The sequence below is a fragment of the Geotrypetes seraphini genome, chromosome 1, assembly GCF_902459505.1.
Source record: "Geotrypetes seraphini chromosome 1, aGeoSer1.1, whole genome shotgun sequence".
Lineage (NCBI taxonomy): Eukaryota > Metazoa > Chordata > Amphibia > Gymnophiona > Dermophiidae > Geotrypetes > Geotrypetes seraphini.
The window spans coordinates 415,236,137-415,262,694 of NC_047084.1; the positions used below are offsets into that span (position 1 = coordinate 415,236,137).

Below are 26,558 nucleotides of genomic sequence, written 5' to 3' on the forward strand. Positions count from 1 at the left end.
GCCGGACATCTAAATGACGCTTAGGCGTCCTTTATCAAATCTGACCTGAATTGACTATGTCAAATCATTGGCAATTGAAAGTGAGCAGAAAAAAAAAAGAGATTTAACATTGTTTCATTTGCTGTCAATATTACACACTCTTCTGAAAGACTGAACGATCTTAATGACATTGCTCCCATGATAGCATGAGGGAAAAAAACCAAACATAACGAACATTCCTGGAAATCACATGAAACAAATCTTTTTTGGCTGTGCACTCTAAATACCAGTGTGGGTGCATGGCCAGTAATTACATTTTGTATCCCAAGAACTAATAACTGCCCATGAAAGGAAAGTAGAGGCTATTTGATACTTACAATTACTGTTGGAGTGGCTGCCAACACGCAGTAGAGCACCAGAGGGGTAATAAAGCTCTCTTCTTCCAAACCAGGGTAAGGTTTCATAAGTGTCCCATCCTGACAGAAGAAGCCTTGGATGTGCACCTGAAAAGTCTCAGTGCACTCGAAGTAGTAAGCAAGTAAAACGGTCCCAGCCATGATGAAAAGCTGAAAATACAACAGGTTCCAAGAGAAGCATTAAGTGCTGTTAGCAGATACATGCCTATGAGCAGCCTTAGCCCCCATCATTAGCCCAACAGCCCTTCCAGAGTATATGCTGTCTGGCTGCCTTGTAACATGTTATATAAACCTTTAGGAAAACAACATCCATGAGAGTCTTCATAACAGCATAAATCACAACATTCTAGTTATTTGCTTAAGTGGTCATTTACATAAATAAATGGTCTCTTACAGCATACCAAATAGTAGGAATGGGCTGTCATTTGCAATGACGTAGGAAATGTCAACGGTCATCGGTATATCCTATGTTATTGCATGTCATTATCAAATGAAATATAACCAATAAAGATGGACACAGCTAGACCAGTCTGGTAACTTTGAATAACTAATTTAATTATTTAAGGGGGAAAAGGACTTCAGTGAGTGGGACAGCCTGCGTCAATGAACATCATTCTACAGCACTGTAAACCCAAACTCAGTATAATTATAGGGTTTAAAAAAAAAAAAATAATAATAAACCTGTAGCTGTTACAATACAATCCAGTTTATTAAGATAGTGTTGTTGGGCTAATCAAAATCTTTGTTATGGACTGAGATTTATAAAGATGATTTATTGAAAAATCAACATTGCTATTTGCTATTTACATTTTTTACAAATATTGTAACAGTTACAGGAGTTCTTTTAGACCTATGATTATATTGGCATCACTTACCCCCACTTTTACTAAGGAGTGCTAACCGATTCGAGAGTGCTAATCGAATTAGCACGCGCTAAACACTAATGCATCCATAGACTAACATGTATGCGTTAGCGTTTAGCGCGAGCTAATTTGATTAGTGCGTGCTACTCGGTTAGCGCACCTTAGTAAAAGAGGGCCTTAGAGGGAAGGCTCAGCCTTAGGCCCCTCCCAGTGCATTCCAAGATGCATTGGGAGGGGGAGGGCTGCCATTTTGAAGAGACGGCCCTGTTGGTAGGAGGGAGTGGGCATCCCTCCTGCTGATGTTTCAGCGAAAGGTACAGAGGTATGGGGATGTCAGAGGGGTGTTGTGGGGAGCTGGGGGGATTGGTGGGAGTGTTGGGACCTACACAGATTGCCCATGAGAGGGAAAGGTACAGGGGGTGTACGGATGTCAGAGGGGTGTCAGGATGGGAGCTGTCGGTAGTGATGCTGGGTGTGTGTGGAGGGGTGCTGGCCAGCAAGGAGTCAGTCTACACAGACCTTCCATGAGAGGGAAAGGTATGGGAAGTGTGGGGATGTCAGAGGAGTGTTGGAGGGTATGTGGGATGTCGGAAGGAGGGCTATCCTTAGAAAGGAGCTGTTGGTAGTGATGGGGTATATGGAGTTGGCCTGTGCACATGTCTGTTTCAATGCCATTGGTAGCAGCAATTGGTAGTGGTAGGACAACTGGATACAGCAGTTAGTTGGAAATGACAATTGGTAGGACAACAATTGGTAGGAAGATCCTATCAATTGTTATCTCCTACGAATTGTCTTCCTACCAATTTTGTCCTTCCATCTGTTATTCTATCAACTGTTGTAGACCCAATTTAGGTTATTCTTCCCATTTCAGTGCCCAGTCTTCCAGTCTCATAAAGTGTTCATACAATTTCTCACACTCTGCATGCAATTATAAAACTGTAAATAATTGTGTCATCTACAGATTTGATCACTTTACTCATTGTTCCCATTTTCATATACTGTATAAATAAGTTGAAAAACACCAATTCCAGTACAAAACTCTGTGATACTCCCACTACTCAGCCTCCTTCACTGAGAGAAGTCCTACCATCTGTTTTCTATGTTTTTACCAGCTCCTAATCCACAACAGAACATTGCTTTCTAACCCATAGCTTTTTGACTTCCTCAGAATTCTCTCATAAAGGACATAGTCAAAACTTTTCTGAAAATCTATATACACTACATCAGTTAGCTCATTTTTATCCACATTGCCCCATTGCATCACCATCATTACATCTCACAGTATTTAGTACCTTAGAGGGAAGGCTAAGCCAATCAGGGCCTTAGGTCCCCTCCCAGTGCATTCCAAGATGCACAAGAGGTCACGACAGCCATTTTTAAGAACTATTGCTAGGAGAAGGAGCAAAGGAACTGCACTCCTGCCCCCACCAATCCCCGCTGGACCACCAGGAACAAAGGTAGACCTGGGGAAGCCTACCTATATATCAGATAAGATGGAAGAGTTGAGGGGGCCTTCAGGATGGGGTCATAATATGGGGACGGCAGGGGTGCATTTGGGGAGGGTTGGGAGGTAGAGAATGAGGGGTTTGAGGATTTATTGCATTACAAGAAAGTTATGTGGGTGCCAACCCAATATTCAGTGCCGACACCCACATAGCGAAGAGGCCAGATTTAGGACTGCTATGGAGCTGTCCTAAATCTGGCTGCTTTGTTGTGCGGGTGCCGGTACTGAATATACTGGAACCCACATAACCTGTGGCTCCTCCCCAGTGCTGCCCTCAGCACTGTCCAGTTTTTACTTAGCAGTTTGAGCGGATATATAGTGGCATTCTCTGGTTAAATGCTGCTGAATATTTCTTCATAGGTAGTAAGCAATTTTAGTGGGCAAGAGAGCTTCCTGCTTGATAGAATTGCTCTGAATATTGGCCCTAATGTGTCTACTGCTTATCCAGTGCTTTCACAGCTTCCTTATTTCTTCCATTTCATCTAATGCAGGGGTGTCAAAGTCCCTCCTCGAGGGCCGCAATCCCGTCGGGTTCTCAGACTTTGACACCCCTGATCTAATGCATCTTGCAGCATCCATGTTAACTTATTTGCCCTTTCATCCAGGTGTAGTTTGTCCTTCATTTCCATACACCTTTTGACATGTGTCCTCACTACTTCTTTTTCTTCTTATAATTTGGTCTTGCCATATATTATGGTTCTCATTTGCTGCTTCTTTTCTTTAGTGAACATATGTTATGCAAATTTTCCAAAAGAAACTCCTCATGTACTTTGTACCTCGTATTTGGCTGAGAAGGGTAAAATGGCTGAGATGTGTAAAACGATTAACACATTTCTGAAAATATCAAATGCTCTCAATCTGTTTCACTTTTCCTGATCTAAACATGATGAGAGAAATGTTTGTTTTTTCTGCAAAACTAAAACTGCACACATTTAGAAACCTGTTCACACCTCTAATGAGGTAGAGGAGGGGCAACTAATTTTAACGTATTTAGATTATATTGAAAATTACTCTCTTTGAGTAACTCTAAGAAAGACTTGAAAGATGTACATTTTCCATGACAATTTTTTTAGTGCTTCTATATTATTGTGGGGTCTTTGAAATTGTGCAAGGTCATGCATTTGGGCTGCAAAACCCCAAAGGAACGGTACAGGGGTGTCAAACACAATTACATAAAGGGCCAAAATCTAAAACACAGGCTAAGTTGAGGGCCGAATTTTTTATTAAGATACTTAGGCCTACTTTTACGAAACTGAGTTCCTATGAGTGTCGGGAGCAGAGCGGGCCATTCAGCGTGGCTCCCCGCACTAGAAACTGCTATCACAGTTTCGTAAAAGAGGGGGTTAGTCTTAGTAGAAGTATACTGTGGTGCAGTCAGGCACTTGTGTGGAGCGCCCTGCTCCAACCTAGCTTTTACACTGGGGCTGGATCCTTCTGCCTGAAAATGGGTACTGAGGCAGCTTGGTGAGGAACTTGGAGTGCTGCTGGGAGTGAGGCTGCACAGTCAGGCACTTAGATGTAGCAGTCACTGCAGGCCACATAAAATCACCAGGCGGGCCTGATTCGGCCCACAGGCCTTGTGTTTGACATGTGTGGTTTAGGAGGTGAAGAACATATGTGCACAAGAGAAGAATGGGACTTGGGTGTGATTGTATGTGAAGATCTTAAAGTAGCCAAACAGGTTGAAAAGGTGATGGCGAAAGCTAGAAGGATGCTAGGTTGCACAGGGAGAGGTACAGCCAGCAGAAAAAAGGAGGTATTGATGCCCCTGTATAAGACTCTGGTGAGACCTCATTTAGAATATTGTGTAGAATTCTGGAGGCCACACCTTCAAAAAGATATAAAAAGGATAGAGTCGGTCCAGAGGAAGGCTACTAAAATGGTTGGTACACTGTCAATAGCATGCAGAATTATTGCACCCCGCCAATTCTGATCCATCAAATGCGCACACTGAGAAGTGTGCGCATAAATGGAGCATGATTTTTGGGGTGCAATTATAAGTGGAGTGGGGGGGGATTGCAGAAATCCTGTAATTGAGAGTGCATCGGCATACCCCTGAATGAGAGCGTGTTTGTAGTGGGAGGGATTCCCCACACACCCACCCCCCTCAGAGCAAAAATGGGAAAGGTTAGAGTTTTAAGGGCTGAAAGAGCAAGGCAAGCACGAGTTGTAAATGTATTGGAGAAGTTCCCTCACACACACCCTCAAAGAGAACACAACTCCCCCCCCCCCCTCAGAGCACAAACAGGAAGGCAATAGGGTGGCGTGCATTTGTCCTGCACGCAAATGTCGGGGCAGAATTGTCGGAGTGCCAATGTCCTGTGTGCATTTGACGGGTCACCAAAATGGTCCATGATCTTTGTCATAAGGCGGATGTGTCTGAGTTCAAGATAGTGCGGGACAGGCATGTGAGATCTTTTAGGGAGAGGAGGACATAGTGAATGCTGTGAATGGGCAGACTGGATGGGCCATTTAGCCTTTATATGCCTTCATATTTCTATGTTTCTGTGTTTCTATAAAGCCCTCCCCAGCCCATCCTAATCTGAACTGCCATGTACATGACACAGTCAATATTGCCTTAGTTCTTCAATTTATATCATTAATTTTCTAATTCAAGATCCCCTCTGTTCATCCCACACTTTGTAAAATTCTGTCACCATTTCATCTCTACTACCTCCCTCGAGAGGGCATTCCAGGCATCAACCACCCTCTCCATGAAAAAGAACTTCCTAACATTACTCCTTAGTCTACCACCCTGCAACCTCAATTTATGCCCTTTAGTTTTACCATTTTTCCTTCTCTGGAAAAGATTTGGTTCTATATTAATACCTGTCAAGTATTTAAACATCTATATCATATCTCCCCTATCCGTCCTCTCCTCTAGAGTATATATATTCTGGTTTTCCAGTCTCTTCTCTTACATCTTTTGGCACAAACCCCATACCATTTTCATCGCCTTCCTCTGGATCACTTTAAGTCTTCTTATATTTTTACTCAATTACGGCCTCCACAACTGAACAAAATTCTCCAAGTGGGGCCTCACTAATGATTGTACAGACTTGTATATTTTCCTGGCTTTAGAGAGCTTAAAATGTAAGGGGCCCTTTAACTATTTTCCAAAGGTGCCACAAGGGTTAGGAGCGAGGAAACTGCACTCCTGCCTCTATCAAAGCTGATGGACCACCAGAGATGCAGGTAGGCCCGAAGGTATCCAGGCCTACCTGGACAGCTGTGGGGTGGGGGCCCTTGGGGGGAGGGAGGGAGGGAGGGATTGATTGATATTGCTGTGGGCTGGGAGATGGGGAGGAAAAAAGGGTCTGTGATGCAGGAGAGTGTGTTTGATAGGGGGATCAAGATCTCTGGGGGTGAGAACTTCTGGTGGGGGGGGTTAAAATTATGTATTTTGCCACGGGCAAGGGGAGGGAAATAGGGGCCATGATTGGGGCTCTTCATTTTGCTTATAAATTAAAAAAAACTCCTGTTATGTTTCAAGTTTCAAGTTTATTTTTAACTTATTGAATCGCTTAATTTAATTTGCTAAGCGATTTACAAATAAAAACAAAAGGTGTACACATAAGCTTATTTACAATAAATTACATGAGTTTGACATATTGACATACAAACTGACAGATACATAAGGGAGAAAGGTCAGAACTACAATTGTATTTAATAAAGCATAAAAGAAAACATGAATGGTGAAAACAACAGGAAGGGGGAATAAGATATAAAAAAGAAGGTACCCGCATAACCTGGGGCTCCGCCTCAAGTGTCACATCTGATATGTCCACTTTTTACTTGGGCAGTCTGAAGGGATATTCAATGGTACTCTCCAGTTAAAAACCACTGAATATCCATACTTAGGCGGCAACAAGCAATTTAAGCAGGCAGGAGAGCTTCCTGCCCACTTAAATCACTCTGAATATCGGGCCCACTATATACAACACAGACACAGAGACACACATACCTGTATATACACAGATACCAAAGTATATAACATAGAACACAGACATACAAACAAAAAAAATAGACATGCATATAAAATACAGAAATACCTACATCTCCCCCTTATACAGACACATACAATCACATATTTGTACATAGAAATACGAGTAGATACTCAAACTTGCCCACTCACAAATAAAACAAACACACAATATAGACTTACGCACAAAACACAGATAGACATGTAGATTGGAAATAATTCCAGCTGTGCATGTTTTCACACATGCCAGGCTGGTGCTGCCACACCCCAATCCCTGAAGGGCTGCCCCTTTGAAATTCAGATTTTTTTATTTTTTTTTTATTTTGTGTGTTGTAAATTCTACTGTGAATCCTGAAGATAGTTTTCTTAATTGCTGCTATGTGCATTGCCAACTCATACCCACTGCAGTCAGTAGCATTCTGTGGTTAAATTGTAAAATGTATCCTTTGAAATCTGGTGATGACATCAAATGGTTTCATTTTATTATTCTTTCTAAATCCACAAAATGTTTTATGCTCCATTTCAGTGTTTCTCAGCTCAGTAACTGCCAGTCAGGTTTTCAGGATATCCACAATAAATATGCATAAGCTTGATTTGCATACACTGCCTCCATTATATGCAAATTTATTATATGCATATTCATTGTGGATATCCTGAAAACCTGACTAGCAAGGAGGTACTCCAGGACCAAGTTGAGAAACGCTGCTCTGTTTAAACCATCTATCCCTCTAGTTTAAAAGCTCATGGATAAACTTATACACAAACAGAAGAGCTGGAAAGAATTTACGCCAGTTTGTACAAAGCCATGGTAGAGGTTTATACTGCGGATTGGCATTTACCTCACCAGCCCGCAGTAGAAACTTTCACCATGGATTTGTAAAAGGAACCATTAATAAAGCAGCCTCCCCATGTTTTCCCCAACTGTTTATTGTACACAGTGATTTACTTAAATCCTCCCTGTGTTCTTTTCATGTTTGACAGTTTCGGCTACAACAATTTCATATTCTAAATGTTTAGCAGAATCTTTGCTTTGCATAATAATCACATTTTGTGGTTAAATCCTAATTAGTCTGTAGTATTTTTGGTACCTTCAAAGGGATGCAGAGATAACTGTACTCATTTTTCTTGCCTGTGTGCATTTTAAATGTCTGTGATATTGCACTTTCCTGTGGGAGACTATTAAAAGGGAAAATAAGATTTATGTACTTATCTGTCTGTAGTCTGTGCAGAAAGTAAACATGAATTCTTTGTGCTTTTATTTTTACTTCTCTTTTTGCTAGTGAACAAATCAACATGCTTTCTGCATTGCTTATTTTTATCTATTTTTTTTTTTAGAGGTAACGGTTTCACTTTTGTTCCTCTGATTTTTAAAAAAATCCATATTATCTGGCTGCAGTAACCTTTTGACTTCTCTTTGTGGTGCAGTACTAAAAAAAATAAATGAATATTGATCTCCCTTTCCCCCCCTCCCCCCCTCCCCATTTTAAAAGCCGGGAAACTTGAACAGAAAAATAGCATTGGCTCTTTACACATGGAAAAATTACTATTGATTTACTTCCCATATAAAGCCTCTTTTGTATGCAGAAAAGGGCTTTTAACCAAATACAGCACAAAACCTGAAAAATAGGTGCCTGGAAAAAGGGCACATACTGTGATTTCCTACTTTTATGCAACCTGAGGGGAATTCTATAAATTACCCCCTCCAAGCCTATTCTATAAAAGAATGTATGAGGGGGTGCTGAAAAGTTCTCAGCCCAACCAACCAACTGCCTAAATTCTGGAGAAGAGGAGACTTAGAGGGGATATGATAGAGACTTATAAGATCATGAAGGGAATAGAGAGAGTAGAGAGGGACAGATTCTTCAAACTTTCGAATAATAAAAGAACAAGAGGGCATTCGGTGAAGTTGAAAGGGGACAGATTCAAAACAAATGCTAGGAAGTGGACACCTGGAATGCGCTTCCAGAGGGCGTAATAGGGCAGCGTACGGTACTGGGGTTCAAGAAAGGACTGGACAATTTCCTGCTGGAAAAGGGGATAGAGGGGTATAGATAGAGGATTACTGCACAGGTCCTGGACCTGTTGGACCGCTGCGTGAGCGGACTACTGGGCACGATGGACCTCAGGTCTGACCCAGCAGAGGCATTGCTTATGTTCTTATGTTCTGACCATTATTTTGCCACTGTGGCTGAAAGGAGTGTTCTCTTATTTTGTTAAGTGCCAATTTGCAGAAACAAAATTCTCTGTTTCAGATTACTGACTGAATCATATCAAGGTCAGTCTCTTCTTGGTTGGGCTTACACTTTACAGCATCCCCTTGTAGGCACCTACTTTCCTTTTTAGCACACTAGTGTGCCGGTTATATACATGCATAACAAGTTCAGCACTTATGTTCATGCCTAAATGTGTGAGATTCACACGCAGGCTCTACCCATGTGTACGCTAGCCTTGCAAATACACGCTATAAAGGTTAAACAGGTATATATAGAATTACACCCTAATTCCATATATGGCACTCAAAATTGTGCAGACAAATTTTGCCATGCACCCAATTTTCACACACAATTTAATTGATAAATGAGCCAATTAGTACTGATAATACAGCATTAATAACACAATTAGGAGCATTTTCAAAGCACAAAATTATTTTTTTTAAAACCCATCTAAATTGACTGATTTACAAAACAAATATTTTAGATGTGTTGTGGGACGTTCACCGTTCAGAATGTCTAACTCATATAAATGAGCCAATTAGTACTAATATTTCAGCATTAATAACACAATTAGGGGCATTTTCAAAACGCAAAAAAAATCCCAAAAATGTGTAAATTTGCCAATTTACAAAATAAATATTTTAGATGTGTTGTGAGACGTTTGCCCTCCAGACTATCTAACTCATATAGGGGCATGTTAGAGGTGTGTTTTAGAGGAAATATGGGCTGGCATAGACTTTGACTTCTTGTGGTGATAATCAAATCTTTAGTCAGACGTCTGGGATGGAAACTAGATGTTCTGACCTAGGCCTGTTTTAGAAGCATCTACGTGCCAAAAATGTGCGAAAATTGACCAGATGACCACTGGATGCATAAAGGTATGACCTCCACACTCCTCTGCTGTTCACTGACCTTCCTCCCACTCCCCAAGTAACTCAATGAAATAGTACATACCTGTGTCTAGAACAGTAGCACCTGGTATGGGAAAGTCTAGTAGAACTCCACATAGGTGTCTTAGGTAGCAAAGTGAGTGGGCTAGTGAACCATAGAAAGGAGGAGCCAGACCCATAAGCCACTCTAACCACAACATTTATAGTGGAAAGTATGATCCCACCAAAACTCTACTATACTGCCATATAGTAGCCACCTGCACCTACAATTGTTCAAACTTTGTTTTGACTAAGAAAGAGTGATCATGTGACAGAATGATATACACATCTCCCTTGTTATTCGCGGGGGATAGGAGCAGAGCCATACCGCGAATATCTTCTGGTCCGACTCTGACCCACCCCCGCCTCACTCCCGCCTTCCCCCTGGCATCCCAGCCTTACCTGGTGGTCTAGCGGGTTTTCAGGGCAGGAGCTTCCTACGCTCCTGCCCTGTGCAGATCGCCAATAGGAAATGGCTGCCATGAGTTCCCATAGTCTCTCAAGACCATGACGGGAACTCCCCACAGCCATTTCCTATTGGCGATCTACATGGGGCAGGAGCGTAGGAAGATCGCTCCTGCCCCGAAAGCCCGCTAGACCACCAGGTAAGGCCGGGATGCCGGGGGGAAGGCAAAAATATGTTTTTTTCCCCCTCCCCCCCAAAAAAAAATCACAATTATGTGAAATCGCAAGTGCGGAAACCGCGAATGGGGAGGGGGAAGTGTATATCTTTGTATTGGTTAAAATTAGAACATCGAATCCTTTATAAATTACTGGTCATGGTGCATCTTTGTATACACAATAAGGCTCCAAAACATTTGCTGGATAGCATTCTGCCATATGAACCACAGTGTATGTTGTGCTCGATGACTCACGATGACCTACATATTCAGGCAGTGAAACAGCTGCGGCATGCCGTGTCTAGAGCTAGCATATTTTCATGTGTGGGTCTTCGTGAGTGGAATACACTTCCAGGATATTTATGACAGCAATCTAGTTTGAGTAGTTTTAAGAAAATGTTGAATCTTTTGTAAGATTAAATATGGGACATGATTTATAGTTTTTTGATACGACTGTTCCCTCTAAGCTGAGCAGGAGTCCTCCACCCACAGTCTCACCAATAGAGGGTGCTGTTTTACTGTCACATTTTTCAATTGTGAGGGACAGGCAAGTTCTGCAGCACTCCAGGGAACATACCTGTCCTTAGCGACTGAAAATATTCCACCCCCTAGTGGTAGCAATGCAGCTGGAGGACACCTGCTCAGCTTAGAGGGAACCTGGGCGGCGGCGGCGGCGCCCTCTTTTTAATTTTAGGAGGCTTTACATTATTATTATTATGTTATATTGATGTTTGATTTCTTGTATTGTATGTGATTCAGTTTGTGTATGTACTTTACTGTGACCTGCCTTGGGAAAGGCGGGGTATAAATAAAGAAATATAATTAAGAGCTATTGGGGTGGTAGACAGGTGGATATAGTACGTTTTGGAGGAATTTTAGAGGGCTCAGTATAAATTATAAGGTGTATTGTATATGGTGAGATGTACTGTATATCTGGCACCCTCTCTGTGAATTTCACAGCAGTGCCCTCTAAGGTGCCCCATTGCTCTGTTGGCATGTCTATGTGGCCAGTCCTTTACAATTGTGACCCCTCCAACGTCTAAATGGTATTGATTTGGACATTTCTAACTTGGACATTTTTGTGGTCAAAAATGGTGAATAAAATTAGATGTCCTGCCAGTGTAAATGTTCTGGCATGCAAGATGTCCAAGTAGGAAATTTTCAAAAAATAAAAATATTTGGACGTCCCATTGAAAAATAGATGTTTCTCCTTCCTCTGATATTGGACGTCTTGCGGGAAATGACCAGTCAGACTTAGACGTACTAGCGAAAATGGCTCTCCAAGTAACACGAATATTGTTCCTGGGCAGTAAGTATAATTTCCCAATTGCTCATACCTAAAAAGTGTAGAAAATGTCTATTTCCATAAAACTTGCTTTTGTAACCAGGATAGTCAAATTTTGCAATTTACCTATTTAAAAAGTGAAAACGCCCCAAATTTTCATTTTTTCATTCTTATAAAGTCATAAAAAGGAACATATAAGAGCATAAAAATTGCCATACTGGGACAGACCAAAGGTCAATTCAAGCCCAGTATCCTTTTTCCAACAGTGGTTAAACTAGGACCCAAGTAACTAGCTGGATCCCAAGTACAACTCTACAACAAATACAGTAAAACATCATGTGACCTGACCAACTGCCCATCGTACCTGCTAACAACCGCATCCATCAAGTTCAAAGCCAATCTCATAAACTGGTTACAATCCACGCTCACAGACGGTAAGTTCCCATCAGAACTAGGCAAGATAATTATCACCCCCATACCGAAAGACCTCAAAGCCCCAAACAATAACCCAGCCAACTACAGACCCATCACTTCAATCCCAGTATATGTCAAACTACTAGAAGGTCTTGTAGCACAATACCTCTCCAACTTCCTAGAAGATCACAACATTCTACATACATCACAATCAGGCTTCAGAAAAAACCACAGCACGGAGACACTGCTTGTATCTCTAATGGATATAGCCCGACAACACCTCAGTAAAGGAAACAGGATACTAATCATCCAACTAGATCTCTCAGCAGCTTTCGACCTAGTAGATCACTCCATACTACTCCAGATACTAGACGCCATAGGGATCTCAGGTATGGTACTCAGCTGGTTCCAAGGCTTCCTTAAAACTAGAACATATAAAGTAAAGTCAAAAGATCTCATATCGGACCCTTGGTCAAACCCCTGCGGAGTACTGCAAGGATCTCCATTATCGCCCATACTTTTCAACCTCTTCGTACCATCACTGGGCACTACCCTAGACACCCTAAATATAGTATCATTTAGCTACGCAGATGACATAACAATCCTTCTCCCCTTCAATATTCAAGACCCCAACTCATCAGGACGACTGAAAACAACATTGGAAACTGTAGAAACATGGATGACGAACCACAAACTGAAATTGAACACAGATAAAACCAAATTCCTTCTGCTAGAAAATGACAAAGAACCAACCTTAACAGAATTGGTGGCAAATGCAATCAAATACCCAATACAGCCCGCGCTCAAAATTCTGGGAGTAACGATAGACAGGCGATGCACAATGCAGATTCATACCAACAAAACTATCCAAAAAGCTTTCTACATTATGCGCAACCTGCGGAAAATAAGAAAATACTTTGACAAAGTACATTACAGGATCATAGTCCAATCACTTGTGCTAGGACTTGTAGACTACTGCAACAGCCTTTATCTACCATGCCCCACTTACATGATCAAACAATTATAGACAGTACAGAACACAGCTCTCAGACTCATCTATTCGCTAGGAAAATATGATCACATCACTAATGCCTATCTCGACTCTCACTGGCTACCGATACGAGCAAGAACCCAATTCAAACTATACTGTCTATTATTCAAAGTACTAAACGGAACAGCACCTTTCTACCTAAACAGCTGCCTACACCGAAACCTTTCACCCAGAGTAAGGAGAACCCAGATCCCATTCACCTACCCCCCACTCAAAGGCACAAGACGCAAAAAACTATATGACAACCTACTTGCTACACAGGCCACGAAAATTGACCCCACCATCTCCAAGTTGCTGATCACAACTACTGACTATAAAAAATGTTTTGAAAAGATATCAAAACCATACTATTTAAAAAACACATCCCAACAACATAATCTACCTTCATCTTCTATTCCCTTTGCAACTTCCTGCAATTCCTCTCCACAGGCAACATCTAAACTAGTCGCAATTGACGATAAGTCAATTCATATAGGGAAACATTGTATCCATCAAATATCTCACAATGTCAGATATAACAACTTAAAAAGTTATGCTATGTAAAATAAAGTTATGCTAAGTAAGATAATGTAAAATAATGTAATGTAAGTTATGCTAGTACTGTAATGATAATGTAAAGTAATGCAAAGTAATCCCACGTAAAGTTTTTGTAAAGTTATGTACGTAAAGTTATGTAAAGTTAGGATTGTAAAGTAATGTAAAGCATTGTATTGTCATTGCCTGGAAATGACCAGCCATCTTCTAATGTAATCCGCTTAGAACCGCAAGGCGCAAGCGGTATAGAAATCACAAATGTAATGTAATGTAATAGAACAGATTCTATGTTGCTTATCCTAGGAATAAGCAGTGGATTTCCCCAAGCCATCTCAATAATGGCCTATGGACTGCTCTTTTAGGAAATTATCCAATCACAATTAACATGTACTGTATTTATATTGAAGTTATACAAAGATGACCATTTAGGATTTAGAACTGGTCAGGTTTTCAAGTTAAGCAATTCAAGTTTCAAGTTTCAAGTTTATTTTGTTGAATCGCCTATTTAAATTTACTAAGCGATTTACAAAAAAAATAATACAAATAACAGGTTAGTTAAAATTTAATACAATGTTAAAAATAAAATTAAAATTATACAGACTAACGGACACATAAGGAAAGAAGGGTAAAATTACAATTGTATATAAAAAAAAACAAAAGGATTTAAAGGTAAAAAACATGAGGTAAGGGAAAGAAAAGAGGAAAAAGATAAGTTGTGGAAGAATTAGGAAAATTAGTTTCATACGTTATATGCGTCTTTAAAAAGGAAACTTTTTAAGCTACTTTTAAACTGCTTCAAATCTTTTTCTACTCTAAGATACTGGGGCAAGTTATTCCATAATTGTGGGGCTATAACAGAAAAAATGTCAGTACGACGAGTTCCAATAATTTTTAGTGACGGAACTGTTAGAAGATTTTGGTTGGTTGATCTTAAAGTGCGAGGAGTACAATATGGGATAAGTAGTCTGTTGATAAATTGAGGTTCATTTGAGATCAATGTTTTAAAAACTAAAAGTAGTATTTTAAAGGTAATACGATGAGAGATAGGGAGCCAATGAGATTCAATGTGGTGTGACATGGTCAAATTTTTTACAATTATGTATTAATTTGATTGCTGTGTTTTGGACTATCTGAAGGCGTTTTTTCTCTTTCTGAGAGATATTTAATAGTAAAGCATTACAATAATCCAGTTTTGAAATAATGAGTGAGTGAATAAGTATGTTTAATGATTTAGGCTCTAAAAATTTAGCAATTGATCTGATCATACGCAATCTAAAAAAAGATATTCTAATTGTATTTGTAATATGTTCATGAAAAGTTAATCTATCATCAATTGTAACTCCTAATATTTTTAGGGAGCTTACTAGGTAAGTCGCTTTCATGAATCAGTCCTCAGATGTAGTATCCCATCATATTCTCATTATATTGTCCTTGGTAGTGACGTTTGAAGTCCAGTAAATCCTGGAGGAAGTGCTCACCTTGATACTCTGAGCATGCTCTCATATTCTCCTTGAATGTTTCAAGATGTGCATCAAGGACATGGGCTTTGAGAGACATTCTACAGATCATTTTACTGTAATCCTTCGCCATATTCTCATCTAACTCCATGTAGTTTTTGGCATTGTGATTGCCTTGGAAGCACTGAACCACTGAGACAAAGCATATCAAAGCTTCTTTCTCCTTCCTAGTTAGCTTCTCAGGAAATTCTTGTACTCCAAGAATCTTCTTTATCTGTGGTTCGATGAAAACACCAGCTTTGACCTTTCCCTCAGACAGGTTAGGGAAGGTGTCTTGAAGGCATTTGAAGGCTGCCGACTCCTTATCTAGAACTCTGACAAATTGTTTCAATAGGACCACTTTCATGTGTACCTTCCGGGGTTCCACCAGTGGTTCCCATTTGATGTTGTTTCTACCCACAGAGAACTCAGTCCATCATGACCAGTCCCACTTTTGGCAGTGTGCCTATGTGTCCCTTCTGTCCCAAAGGCAGAGATAACATGGAATACCACCATTTTGAAGTATCAGATGACCTCACAGCTGTACTCATCATACTTCAAGGTGCCTAGTAAGGTCTTGGTACTGTTGTAATTCTCTATGAGATGTACTGAGTGAGCCATTGGAAGAGACAGGTATTTGTTTCTGTTATGGAGCAGCACAACTATGATGCTCCTAGATGAGCTGTCAATGAAGAGACTCCACTCTTTCAGGTTACAGGCCATTTCAATTGCCTCAAACAGATTGGTCACATTGTGGTAGAAGCAGAGTCTATCTTGTTGGGTGAAGAAATTGGAAAAAGCTTGATGAAACTTCCTCTGATCTGTGACTTGCACACTTTCATCTACAAGTTCCACTGCTTGAGACTAGATGTCAAAAGCTTGGCATTGGACTTGGCGAGACCAAAATTTCTGATCAAGTCTTTGAGGTCTTTTTGGTTTGGATAGTATGGATTTCTCTCATCACTGATATTGCAAATTGGATATTGTAGTATGGATTTCTCTCATCATCACTGATATTGTAAATTGGATCTACAACATCTCCTTAACTCTCTGACTTGCTGCTGTCTTCTGCTCTCTGAGGAAGTGGGCTTGGGGAGCTCAGGGCAATGTGGCAGTGGGAGCGATGGATGAAGGAATGTCTGGATATGTGATTGCAGATGCATGCTTGCCAATTCAACATTTGGAAGGGTCCACCATGCAGAAGTAGCAGTTGCTTGAGTGGTCAGTGGGTTCCCACCAAATTCTTGAGATAGCAAACTTCATGGCTCTCTTTTCCCCTCTGTACCATCCTGTAGAAGAACAAATTAAAATTGTGGCAATGAAAACAATAACCTATGACTAATGTGTACAAGATTCTTGCAACATATTTCATATATGATATATTTTCAAATAACATTGAAAATTTTAAAATTTAAATATTAAAAAAATTAAACATTTTATAGCAGAAAATTCCACCATCCTAATGAGAAACAAAATTGTCTTACCTTTCAGAGATTTTTGGCAGTTCTCGCATGTGAAGTGAGATGCCCAAGGTTTGTCTTGATCCCCAAAAGGCATGCCAAAATATGCCTTGTAATCACTTTCGAATTGCTATTAAGAGGCAGTGGCGTACCTAGCATATTTGACACCCAGGGCCCATCATTTTTGGCACCCCCCCCCCATCTGTATGAAAAAAAGATTTTTAGTAACAATCCACATATCGCACAATAAGAGTGTACCTAGGAAAAGGCAGCATCTTACATACTGCAGTGAGCAGTAGAACATCAATACACCCATTGTAAAACTAAACAAGCCAGACTATTACAGATTGAACCTGCACAGTCAATGGTAACAGACAACCATGTCTTTCGAACACACAGAACACAGAAAACACCTTCGCCTAGTATGGAATATGTAATCACAAATTAATCCCTCCTCCTTTTACAAAACTGTAGTGTGGTTTTTAGCCATGGTGGTAACAGCTCAGACACTCATAGAATTCTGAGCATTGGAGCTGTTACCACCACGGCCGGCGCTAAAAATTGCTCTACCGTTTTGTAAAGGGGAAATAAAATAGAAACACGTAGACAAAGGTTAAACTGAACTAAGAAGCTGGATCTGCATACAATGCAACATCACAGAAACAGAAACAGTGACACATGTCCCCTAATATTGTGCAAAATATAAAGATAGCAGATGCAAATTTGAAAAAAACAGAGAAATAGAAACATAGAAACATGATGCCAGATAAAGGCCAAATGGCCCATCTAGTCTGCCCATCCGCAGTAACCATTATCTTTTCCTCTCTCTAAGACAGGGGTGCCCACACTTTTTGGGCTTGCGAGCTACTTTTTAAATGACCAAGTCAAAATGATCTACCAACAATAAAATAAAAAAAAAACACAAAGCACACTGTATGCATAGAAAATGTTAATCATCATTCCTATTCCAGGGTTTTTCAAAGAGGTCAAAGCAGATGACTCTAAGCACTATCACCTCAGTAACAACCATACAAAAATAGACAAATATACCCCCTCCCTTTTTACTAAACCACGATAGCAGTTTTTAGCGCAGGGAGCTGCGCTGAATGCCCAGCGCTGCTCTCGACACTCATAGGCTCCCTGCGCTAAAAACCTCTATTGTGGTTTAGTAAAAGGGGACTTTAGTGTAAAATATAGACAGCAGATATAAATTCAGACACATTTTGATCACTAAATTTAAAATAAAACCATTTTCCCTACCTTGTCTGGTGATTTCATGAGTCTCTGGTTGCACTTTCTTCTTCTGACTGTGCATACAATCTTTCTTCCCTTCTTTTAGCCTGTATGCTTCTTCTCCTCCAGACCTCATTCCTTCCCCCCAAACTTTTCCTTCCTCTTCCCTGCCCTTTCTTTCTCTCTGCCTCCCTTTCTTTTTTTTCTGTTTCTCTTCTTTCCTTCTTTCTCCCTGCCCTTCCCCAAGCCACTGCCACTGCCATTACCATCGGGGACCAGGACCCAAACGCCACCAATAACAGGCCCCAAGCTCTCCCTGCTTCGGCCAACCAGCATTCCTCTCCCCGACGTCAATTCTGCCATCGGGAAGAGGAAGGCTGATCAGCCCAAGATCGTGATCAACCTATTGGGGGAAATGCTGCCGGGTCCTGCCTTCGCGGAAACAGAAAGTAGGCAGGACCCGGCAGGAAGAAGAACAAATGCTTCACTAACCTGTCTCCCGCATTAGCCCGTAGCGAACGCTTGCTTGAGGGCTCTCAACATGTTCGTGCAGGCTTCCCTTCTTCCCCCCTCCCCCTCCCCGGACATAACTTCCTGTTTTGGAGGGAAGAGAAGAGAAGCCTGCACGCACACGTTAGAGCCCGGAGCATAAGTTCGCTAGGGGCTGAAATCTCCAAGCCGGATTTTTTGGTTTTTTTTTTAAATGTTCAGCAGCGGCAGATGACAGCTGGGCAGACCGCCCAGCTAAAAGGCCCTAGGGAGAACACTGGAGAGGAAGGCTGATCGGCCCGTAGACCAGGACGGCGATCGACTCGAGTTGCCTTCCTGAGCTACTGGTCGATCGCGATCGACGCGTTGGGCACCCCTGCTCTAAGAGATCATCACTTTACAAATTAACAAATAAACCCCCTCCCCCCACTTTTATGAAGCTACATTAGGTTCTTTTTAATTGCAGGCTGCGGTGATAAAAGCTCTGGTGCTCAAAGAATTCCTATAAGCATCAGAGCTGATATCGTCATGGCTGGTGATAAAAAAAGCCTAATGCAGGTTCATAAAAGGGGGCTGGGGGGGAATAAAACAAAAATGGAACATATGATCATACCATTTTATTGGACTAATACATTTTTCAATTAGCTTTCAGAGGCCAGAACCTCTTTTCTCAGGTCAGTAAAGTATACTGCTGTTACAGTACCCTGTCCTGACCTGAGGAAGGGGGTTTTGATCTTTGAATTAGTCAAAATTGTATTACAATTACACTTCTCTCTCCGTATTCGCGGTTTCAGCATTTGTGGTTTCGATTATTCACGGTTTTAAGTTTGTTGGCTCCTCCCCCAAATTACATCAGCTTGCACAGAGAAATTGCTGATTTCCAGCACTTTCTTCACCGTGTTTTGCCTCTCCTTCAGGAACAGGCCAGGTCACCCACCATGTTATTCGTGGTTTCACCATATTCACAACTTTTTTTAATAGAAAACAGCAAATAACATATAAAAAAGTTATTTGCGGTTTTTCAGTTCTGCTAATCCCCTATCACAGCGAATACGGAGGGAGAAGTGTAGTCCAATAGAAGGATCACCTTATTTCCATTTTCTATTTATAAATATTTGTCAACACAGCTATAATACTACTTTATGCTAAAGAAAATAAGAAAAATAATTTTTTATTTTCTACCTTTGTCTTCTCTGGTTTCTGCTTTCCTCATTTTCTTGTCACGCTCTTCCTTCCATCCACTGCCTGCACTCTCTCTGCCCCTTCTATATGGCATCATCTCTCCTTCTGTGCCTCTTCCAGAAACTGTGTGCCTCCCCCTTCCATCTCTTCCTTCACCCCCATTGGTCTGGCATCCGTCTTCTTCCCTTCCCTCCCCTCCTCCAATGGTCTGGCATCTCTCTCCATTCCTTCCCTTCTCTCTCACACATACCCATGGTCTGGCATTTCACTCTCTCCTCTCCTTTCCATTTCCTTTTCTTCCCTCATCTTCCTTCTCAATTTATTTTCTGCAACTGTCTAGATCAAGTTCTTACTACCCAGTCATCAAATTCCCTTTTTGCTGTCTACCTACAGCTTGCCACCTCTTTCCCTCACCCCTCTAGTATTTCACTAACTCAATCCTCTTCCTCCCATCATGTGCCCTCTTTTTATTCATCCCCCTTCTTCCATCATGTGCCCTCTTTTTCTACCCCTTCTATTCAGCATCTTCTCTTCTCTCTATCCACTTCCATCCAGTGTATGCCCCCTCTCTCCACTTCCTTCCTGCATCTGCTCCCCAAGTTCTCTCTCTCTCCTCCCTACTTCCATCCAGCATCTGCTCCCTTCTCTCTCCCATCCACACTTTCATCCAGCAAAGGCTTCCTCTCTACCCTCCCCACTAACATCCAATGTCTGCCCTTTCTCTCTCTCCATCCACCCCTCTTCCATCAGCATCTGCCCCTTGTTTCTACCTCCCCCTCCCCACTTTCATCAGCATCTGCCCCTTTTTTCCCCTCCAACCCAATTTCATCCAGTATCCTTCCCCCTTAAGTCTCTCTCCCCTTTCCCTGCACACCAACTTTATCAGAATCTGCCCCCTTTCTCTCCCTCCACCACCCTTCCATACCAGTATCCTGCTCCCTTCTCTTCCCCTCCATCCCAATGCCATGCAGCAAGGTTCCATGATGACTGCAGCTATCAGCTCTGCTCCGGAACAAGTAAGTGACGTTGGAGAGGGTGGACCAGCAGCCACATGGAGGTGCAGCAAGGTTCCATGATAACTGCAGCTGCTGGTCCACCCCCTCCGACTTATTCCAGAGCAGAGCTGGCAGCCACAGTCATCGTGGGACCTTGCTGCATCTCCCCACGCCTGCCGACTCTGCTCCGGAACAAGTAAGTGACATTGGAGGGGGTGGACTGGCAGCCATGGGGAGGTGCAGGAAGGTCCCGTGGCAGAGTAGGTGGGAAGTTCCTGACAATTATTCACCTCTGTCTTCTCTTCGTATCAATTTTCTTTCATATACATTCTATTAAAAGTTCAGCATAAATATCTAAATAAGACCTCAGCGGCTACAGTCAAACATATTATTTCATTTTAGTTCAAGTTTACTGTAGCAAGCTTCCTCATCGGTCTCTCCAAACTTCTTAATACTTTATTTTATATTTTTAAAACACACTGATCTTGGTTATCGTGCTGTTCGTGGCTCTGACATGAATCCGCGTTTCATGACTAGCTATCTTAAAGAGCATCTCAATTCAGAAAGATCCACTGCCTGCTATCAAGGGCTATACATTTAGGGCTCCTTTTACTAAGCTACGATAGCGGTTTTAGCACGCCAGACACTAACGCCAGCATTGAGCTTGCGTCAGTTCTAGCCGCATAGCACAGGTTTAGTGCACGCTAAAATTCTGCGCGCACTAAAAACGCTATTGCAGCTTAGTAAAAGGAGCCCTAAGTCTATAGCCCTTGATAGATAACCTGCTTGGTTTTTTTTTACCAAACTTTTCAAACCACCCTCATATGTACAATTTTGTAGTGCACACACTTATACATGTGTATTTGGTCCTAACGTTTTATAAGATCCATTTTCTGCATGAATATTTGCTAAAACTGCCTAACTCTGGCTTTGGCTTCTTGATCAAGTTACGCCGTTATATTTTATGTGTTCTTTTAAACAGTATTCCAACGGTTATCTGTTTTTTGAGAAAGATGCCAAGGGGCAAATTCTATAAACAGCATCCCGATTTTAGGCAGTGGTATGCATCCTACCACTGTCTAACCAACCAATCGGGATGCACGTTTTTAGAAAAAACCTAACCAAGGCAAGTGGCCTACACTGAAGGCATTTTTGTGGGTCTAGGGACACCTAAGCTCGCCCAAGGTGGGCTGTGGTTTTGCCCAGAAGTAGCCTTGGATGAGTTTAAGTGGCACTAGGTGTCTCCCTAGAGCTGTGACAAATGTCTGAAATGTAGGCCATTAAAATGCTGGTCTACATTTCAAATAGGCGCAACCGCTGAGCTGATTGCTGCCATGGCAGGGAACCCCCAAACCCTACCCAATTTGGCCAGCAGGAGGAATAACTTGTAAGTTTCTTGCCTCCACATCATTTTCTTCTTGGTTGGGCTGAGAACTTTTCATTGGCCCCCTCGTATTTTGCACATATACAGTACATAGGTCCCTATGCTGACTTTATAAAGTAGACTTAAAATAAAAACCCTTTTGGACGTCTCCCATAGGTGTCCTGTAATTAAATCAAGCTCTACGTGTCATCTTCTATTAATAGGTACATTTTCAGTCATCTAGTACAGTGTTCTTCAACCGCCGGTCCGTGGACCGGTGGCGGTCCACAGAAATTTTCTGCCGGTCCACAGGGCCAGCTTCTCCATCGGGCCCAAGAGATTGTTCTGTAGCCGCCAGTCCTCGGTACGATCAATGAGGCGTCTTCGGGCCAGCTTCCTGAGTGCTGCACTGCACAAAGCCGTGGGAAAATGCTCCTACCTGCGGCCTGCGCCTGACCCAGAAACCTTCTCTCTGACGTCGCAACGTCAGAGGGAAGGCTTCCAGATGAGGCGTGGGACATGCGCGAGGAGCCGCTTCCTACAGCTTTGTGCAATGCAGCCCTCAAGGAGACGGCCCGAAGAATCTGATCGCACCGTGGACCAGCCTGAAGCTAACACCGGGGGGCAGGCCAGAAGGCAAGGCACATGGAGGGATGCTTTTATTTTTTTTATTTAGTGATTGATTTGTCTGTTCAGGATTTTATTTAGTGATTGATTTGTGTGTTTTTTTAATTTAGTGATTGATTTCTCTGTTTAGGAAGAAATGCATTTGTTTCTTTTCCTCTGGGGTTGTACTGCTTGCAGAGTCTTGCATCTTACGGTTTGTTTGGAAATATTAGTACTTTTAGTTTTTGGGCCTGCATTTGCATGAGGTTATCTGTTTTCTGGTAGGAATGAATGTTGAAAAGCATACAGTGTGCTTTGTGTATTTTAATTTTGTGGTTAACCATTATGTGTTGTTAATACGATTATATTGTATGTGTGTATATATGAAAAATGGATGGAAAAAATGGTGTTACAATTAGTGCTATTATGGGGGCAGGGTCTATGGCGGAGATTGAGTGCAGATGGGCACGACTTAGCCCAGTGTTCATCAACTGCTAGTCCACAGACCGGTGCCAGTTCACAAAATAATTTTTTTATTTCCACCGGTCCATAGGTATTAAAAGGTTGAAGAACACCAATCTAATAGACTAAATAAGGAATTGAGTGTAGCTTGTTTTCTTGAAAGGAGTTGTGCACTAAATTGAGGATCCCTAACATTTTAAGTGAAATGTTTTGTTAAAAAAGGGTTTTAACTTTAGTACTCGCTAAATGATATGCTGGTATGTTTAGTGCTGTGGATTGCAGGCTGTTATAGAACAATTAATAACTTCTGGACTAGTAGGATAATTATTTTGACTTGTGATAGCTCCTATTTTGTGTCGATTGCATTTATCTAGACCAGAGTTTGGCTGCTTGTGTTTTTGACTATGTGCACTACGTTACACCAGTTACATTATTATAGAAATGAAGTCATTCAAGCCTGCAGATAGTACTGTGCTTTATTTCTGTCTAGAGACATTAAACAGACTCACACAAAACAATTCTGCAATCCAATTAGTCATCAGCTAGATTATGTCTGGAACAAATAATAGAATGCTAAGAAAGGTCAGAGAAATGAAAAGAAAAAAAAAGAACGCAGTGCTTTAAAGAATGCACTGATACTAACAGCGTGGGCCAAATCCACTGGAATAAAAGTAGAAACACTACACATAAGCCGCAAGCATTGTGCAGCATTTCCTTTTCATAGCTGATCATATCAGCTTCAAGCCTGGATACAACAGGGACAGGGTTAGTGGGGTTTTCTAAGCCCTGTCAAGCAAAGAGAAGTAGGACCAGTGCTGCTTGCAAACAGCAAGACTGAGGCACATCTGACTAAATAGAAAAAATAAAATAAAGCCATAGGCCTGGCTGGCGTTAGTAGACTTCCAGCAAAAGATGAGCAGAAGCTGGGTGCAAGAGAGATGGAGCTGCTAGAAGGTCCTGTGTGACAGGAGAATTAGCTCAATTGGGGGAGTGCTTACTTTGCATGTAAAAGGGAGTGGGATCAATGTTCACAGTAGCGCAACAAGGGAGGCATGGGAGCAGATCCTGTGACATAGCGACAGAGAGAGGCATCCGGGGCGGTGGCATCCCTCCCCTTCTCTCTTCTCTGTCATCCCAACCTCCACACGCTCCTTCCTCGCCTCCTCCTGCTGTGCATGCATCACTTCCTTTCCCTTGTACCTCTGTAACGTTCCTGGCATGAGCAGAAACCCCAAGCTGCTGTCATGCCAGCATCCGCTCTTCCTCTGATGTCACTTCCTAGGCACAGGTCCAAGAAGTGATGTCAGAGGTACGACAGCAGGTTGGGGGTTGCTGCTCACGCCAGGAACATTACAGAGGTATGGGGGAAAGGACGCAGCGAGCTTAGGCGGCAGTGGGGGATGGGGAAGGAGTAGGGGCAGAGAAGAGGATGGGTGCCTGCATTCTCACTATGACAGCGCCCTACACCCCCCTTTCTATGCCACTGGGTGGACCATCTGAGGTACTGTCTTGGTGGGGGCGCTAGCACCTATCTGCCCCCCCAAATGCCACGCTCGTGCCCTCCCTTCGACCCCACCACACCTCTTTAAATCTTAATCAGCAACTTTTCTGGTATGCTGCTCGTGCCAGCCTGGCTCCGCTCTGAAATCACTTCCGGGTCACAGGGCAAGGAAGTGACATCAGAGGAAAAGCCAATGCCAACATGTTCAGCAGACTGGAAAAGCTGCTCCCACTGATGAAGATTTAAAGAGGTGCAAGGGGAGGGAGGGCACTAGTGTGGCATGGGGGGTGAGGAAGGAGCAAGGGGTGGCGAGGAGGGCATGGGGGGGCTCCACCACCCCAGGCACCTCCTACCCTCGCTATACCACTGAATGCTCACATTCTATGTGGAGCTTTTCTGCTACTTTAGTTTCTCTAAATAAAAGATGTGATATCTAAGAACATGTGCAGTACTCTGGCTTTCCATGCATTATCTCTGGGAGAAAGTGCTTAGAATCTTACTACTTTGAGGGTTTCTGCCAGGTAATTGTGACCTGTATAGAAAGCCTAGGGTCCTGCTTATGGATGCTCGCAGTGACATCTTGAAACTACTGTAATAATATAATTTTACTCAGCGCTAACATCACTATTAGCCAGAGGGAAGTATTTCTCATGAGACCCAGTAGTGTAATGAGAAGAGACTTATTTTGAGAATGTGTCCATGGGTATAAAACCCTGTGCTTTGTTTAAATCTTCATATTTGGCTCTGTGCAATCCAGGCTGAATGACATACATTCCAGGGGAGAGCCATCCAGCCCAAAGTCCCTAACCATCCAAGCAAGGACAGGAGATAAAGATACCTGGTTGCCCTAATTAGGACAATAAGAACATAAGAATAGCGTTACTGGGCCAGACCAATGGTCCATCAAGCCCAGTAGCCCGTTCTCATGGTGGTCAATCCAGGTCACTAATACCTGGCCAAAACCCAAGGAGTAGCAATATTCCATGCTACCGATTCAGGGCAAGTAGTGGCTTCTCCCATGTATTTCTCAATAATAGACTATGGACTTTTCCTCCAGGAACTTGTCCAAATCTTTCTTAAAACCAGCTACGCTATCCACTCTTACCACATCCTCTGGCAACGCATTCCAGAGCTTAACTATTCTCTGAGTGAAAAAATATTTCCTCCTATTGGTTTTAAACTTCATCGAGTGTCCCCTAGTCTTTGTAATTTTTGATGGAGTGAAAAATCGATCCACTTGTACCCGTTCTGCTCCACTCAGGATTTTGTAGACTTCAATCATATCTCCCCTCAACTGTCTCTTTTCCAAGCTGAAGAGCCCTAACCATTTTAGTCTTTCCTCATACGAGAGGAGTTCCATCCTTTTTACCATCTTGATCACTCTTCTTTGAACCTTTTCTAGAGCCACTATATCTTTCTTGAGATAAGGAGACCAGAATTGAATGCAATACTCCAAATGAGGTCGCACCATGGAGTGATACAGGGGCATTATAACATTCTTAGTCTTGTTAACCATCCCTTTTTTAATAATCTATAAGGAGAAGCCTAGGAGCATTTACAGTGACAACAGTGGCTTAAGCTCTGTGCTGTGACTGGAACATTTGTCAACAGAGAACTTCCTGCTCCCACTCTTAGGGCTAAGGAATAAAGGAGAAGCTGGGCATTGTTGTGTGTTTCCAATAGGGCGACCAAGACCACTTATCATCTACACAGGGTCCTGGAACAGCTCTTGAGATTGAAGAAACAAAAGCTAATTATACAAACAAATTTATGCTATTGTTTTACTGTCTCAGTTATTTGCCCAAAAGATATCTAAGTAAACTAGTTTGTTCAGAAAACCAATACCGCAGTGGTCTGACTCATTCATTGTGTGAAAAGTACATTATGACTGAACTAAATTCTTATAGCTTCCTGGCATTTGTTGGTCCCAGTCCTGGTCCCAAACCAAATAAATTTTTTTCTGAGCGGTCCAACCTTTTAA

At 42.1% G+C, this 26,558-nt stretch overlaps 1 protein-coding gene across 1 annotated transcript in view; it reads right to left on the minus strand.

Moving 5' to 3' along the window:
- The window catches only part of PLPPR1 (phospholipid phosphatase related 1), a 223,561-nt gene that overhangs the window by 129,230 nt on the left and 67,773 nt on the right, over nucleotides 1-26,558 (minus strand). Inside the window, exon 4 of the mRNA XM_033918704.1 lies at nucleotides 357-545. Within this exon, the coding sequence (XP_033774595.1) occupies nucleotides 357-545 (189 nt within the window). The remainder of the gene's footprint in view (nucleotides 1-356; nucleotides 546-26,558) is intronic.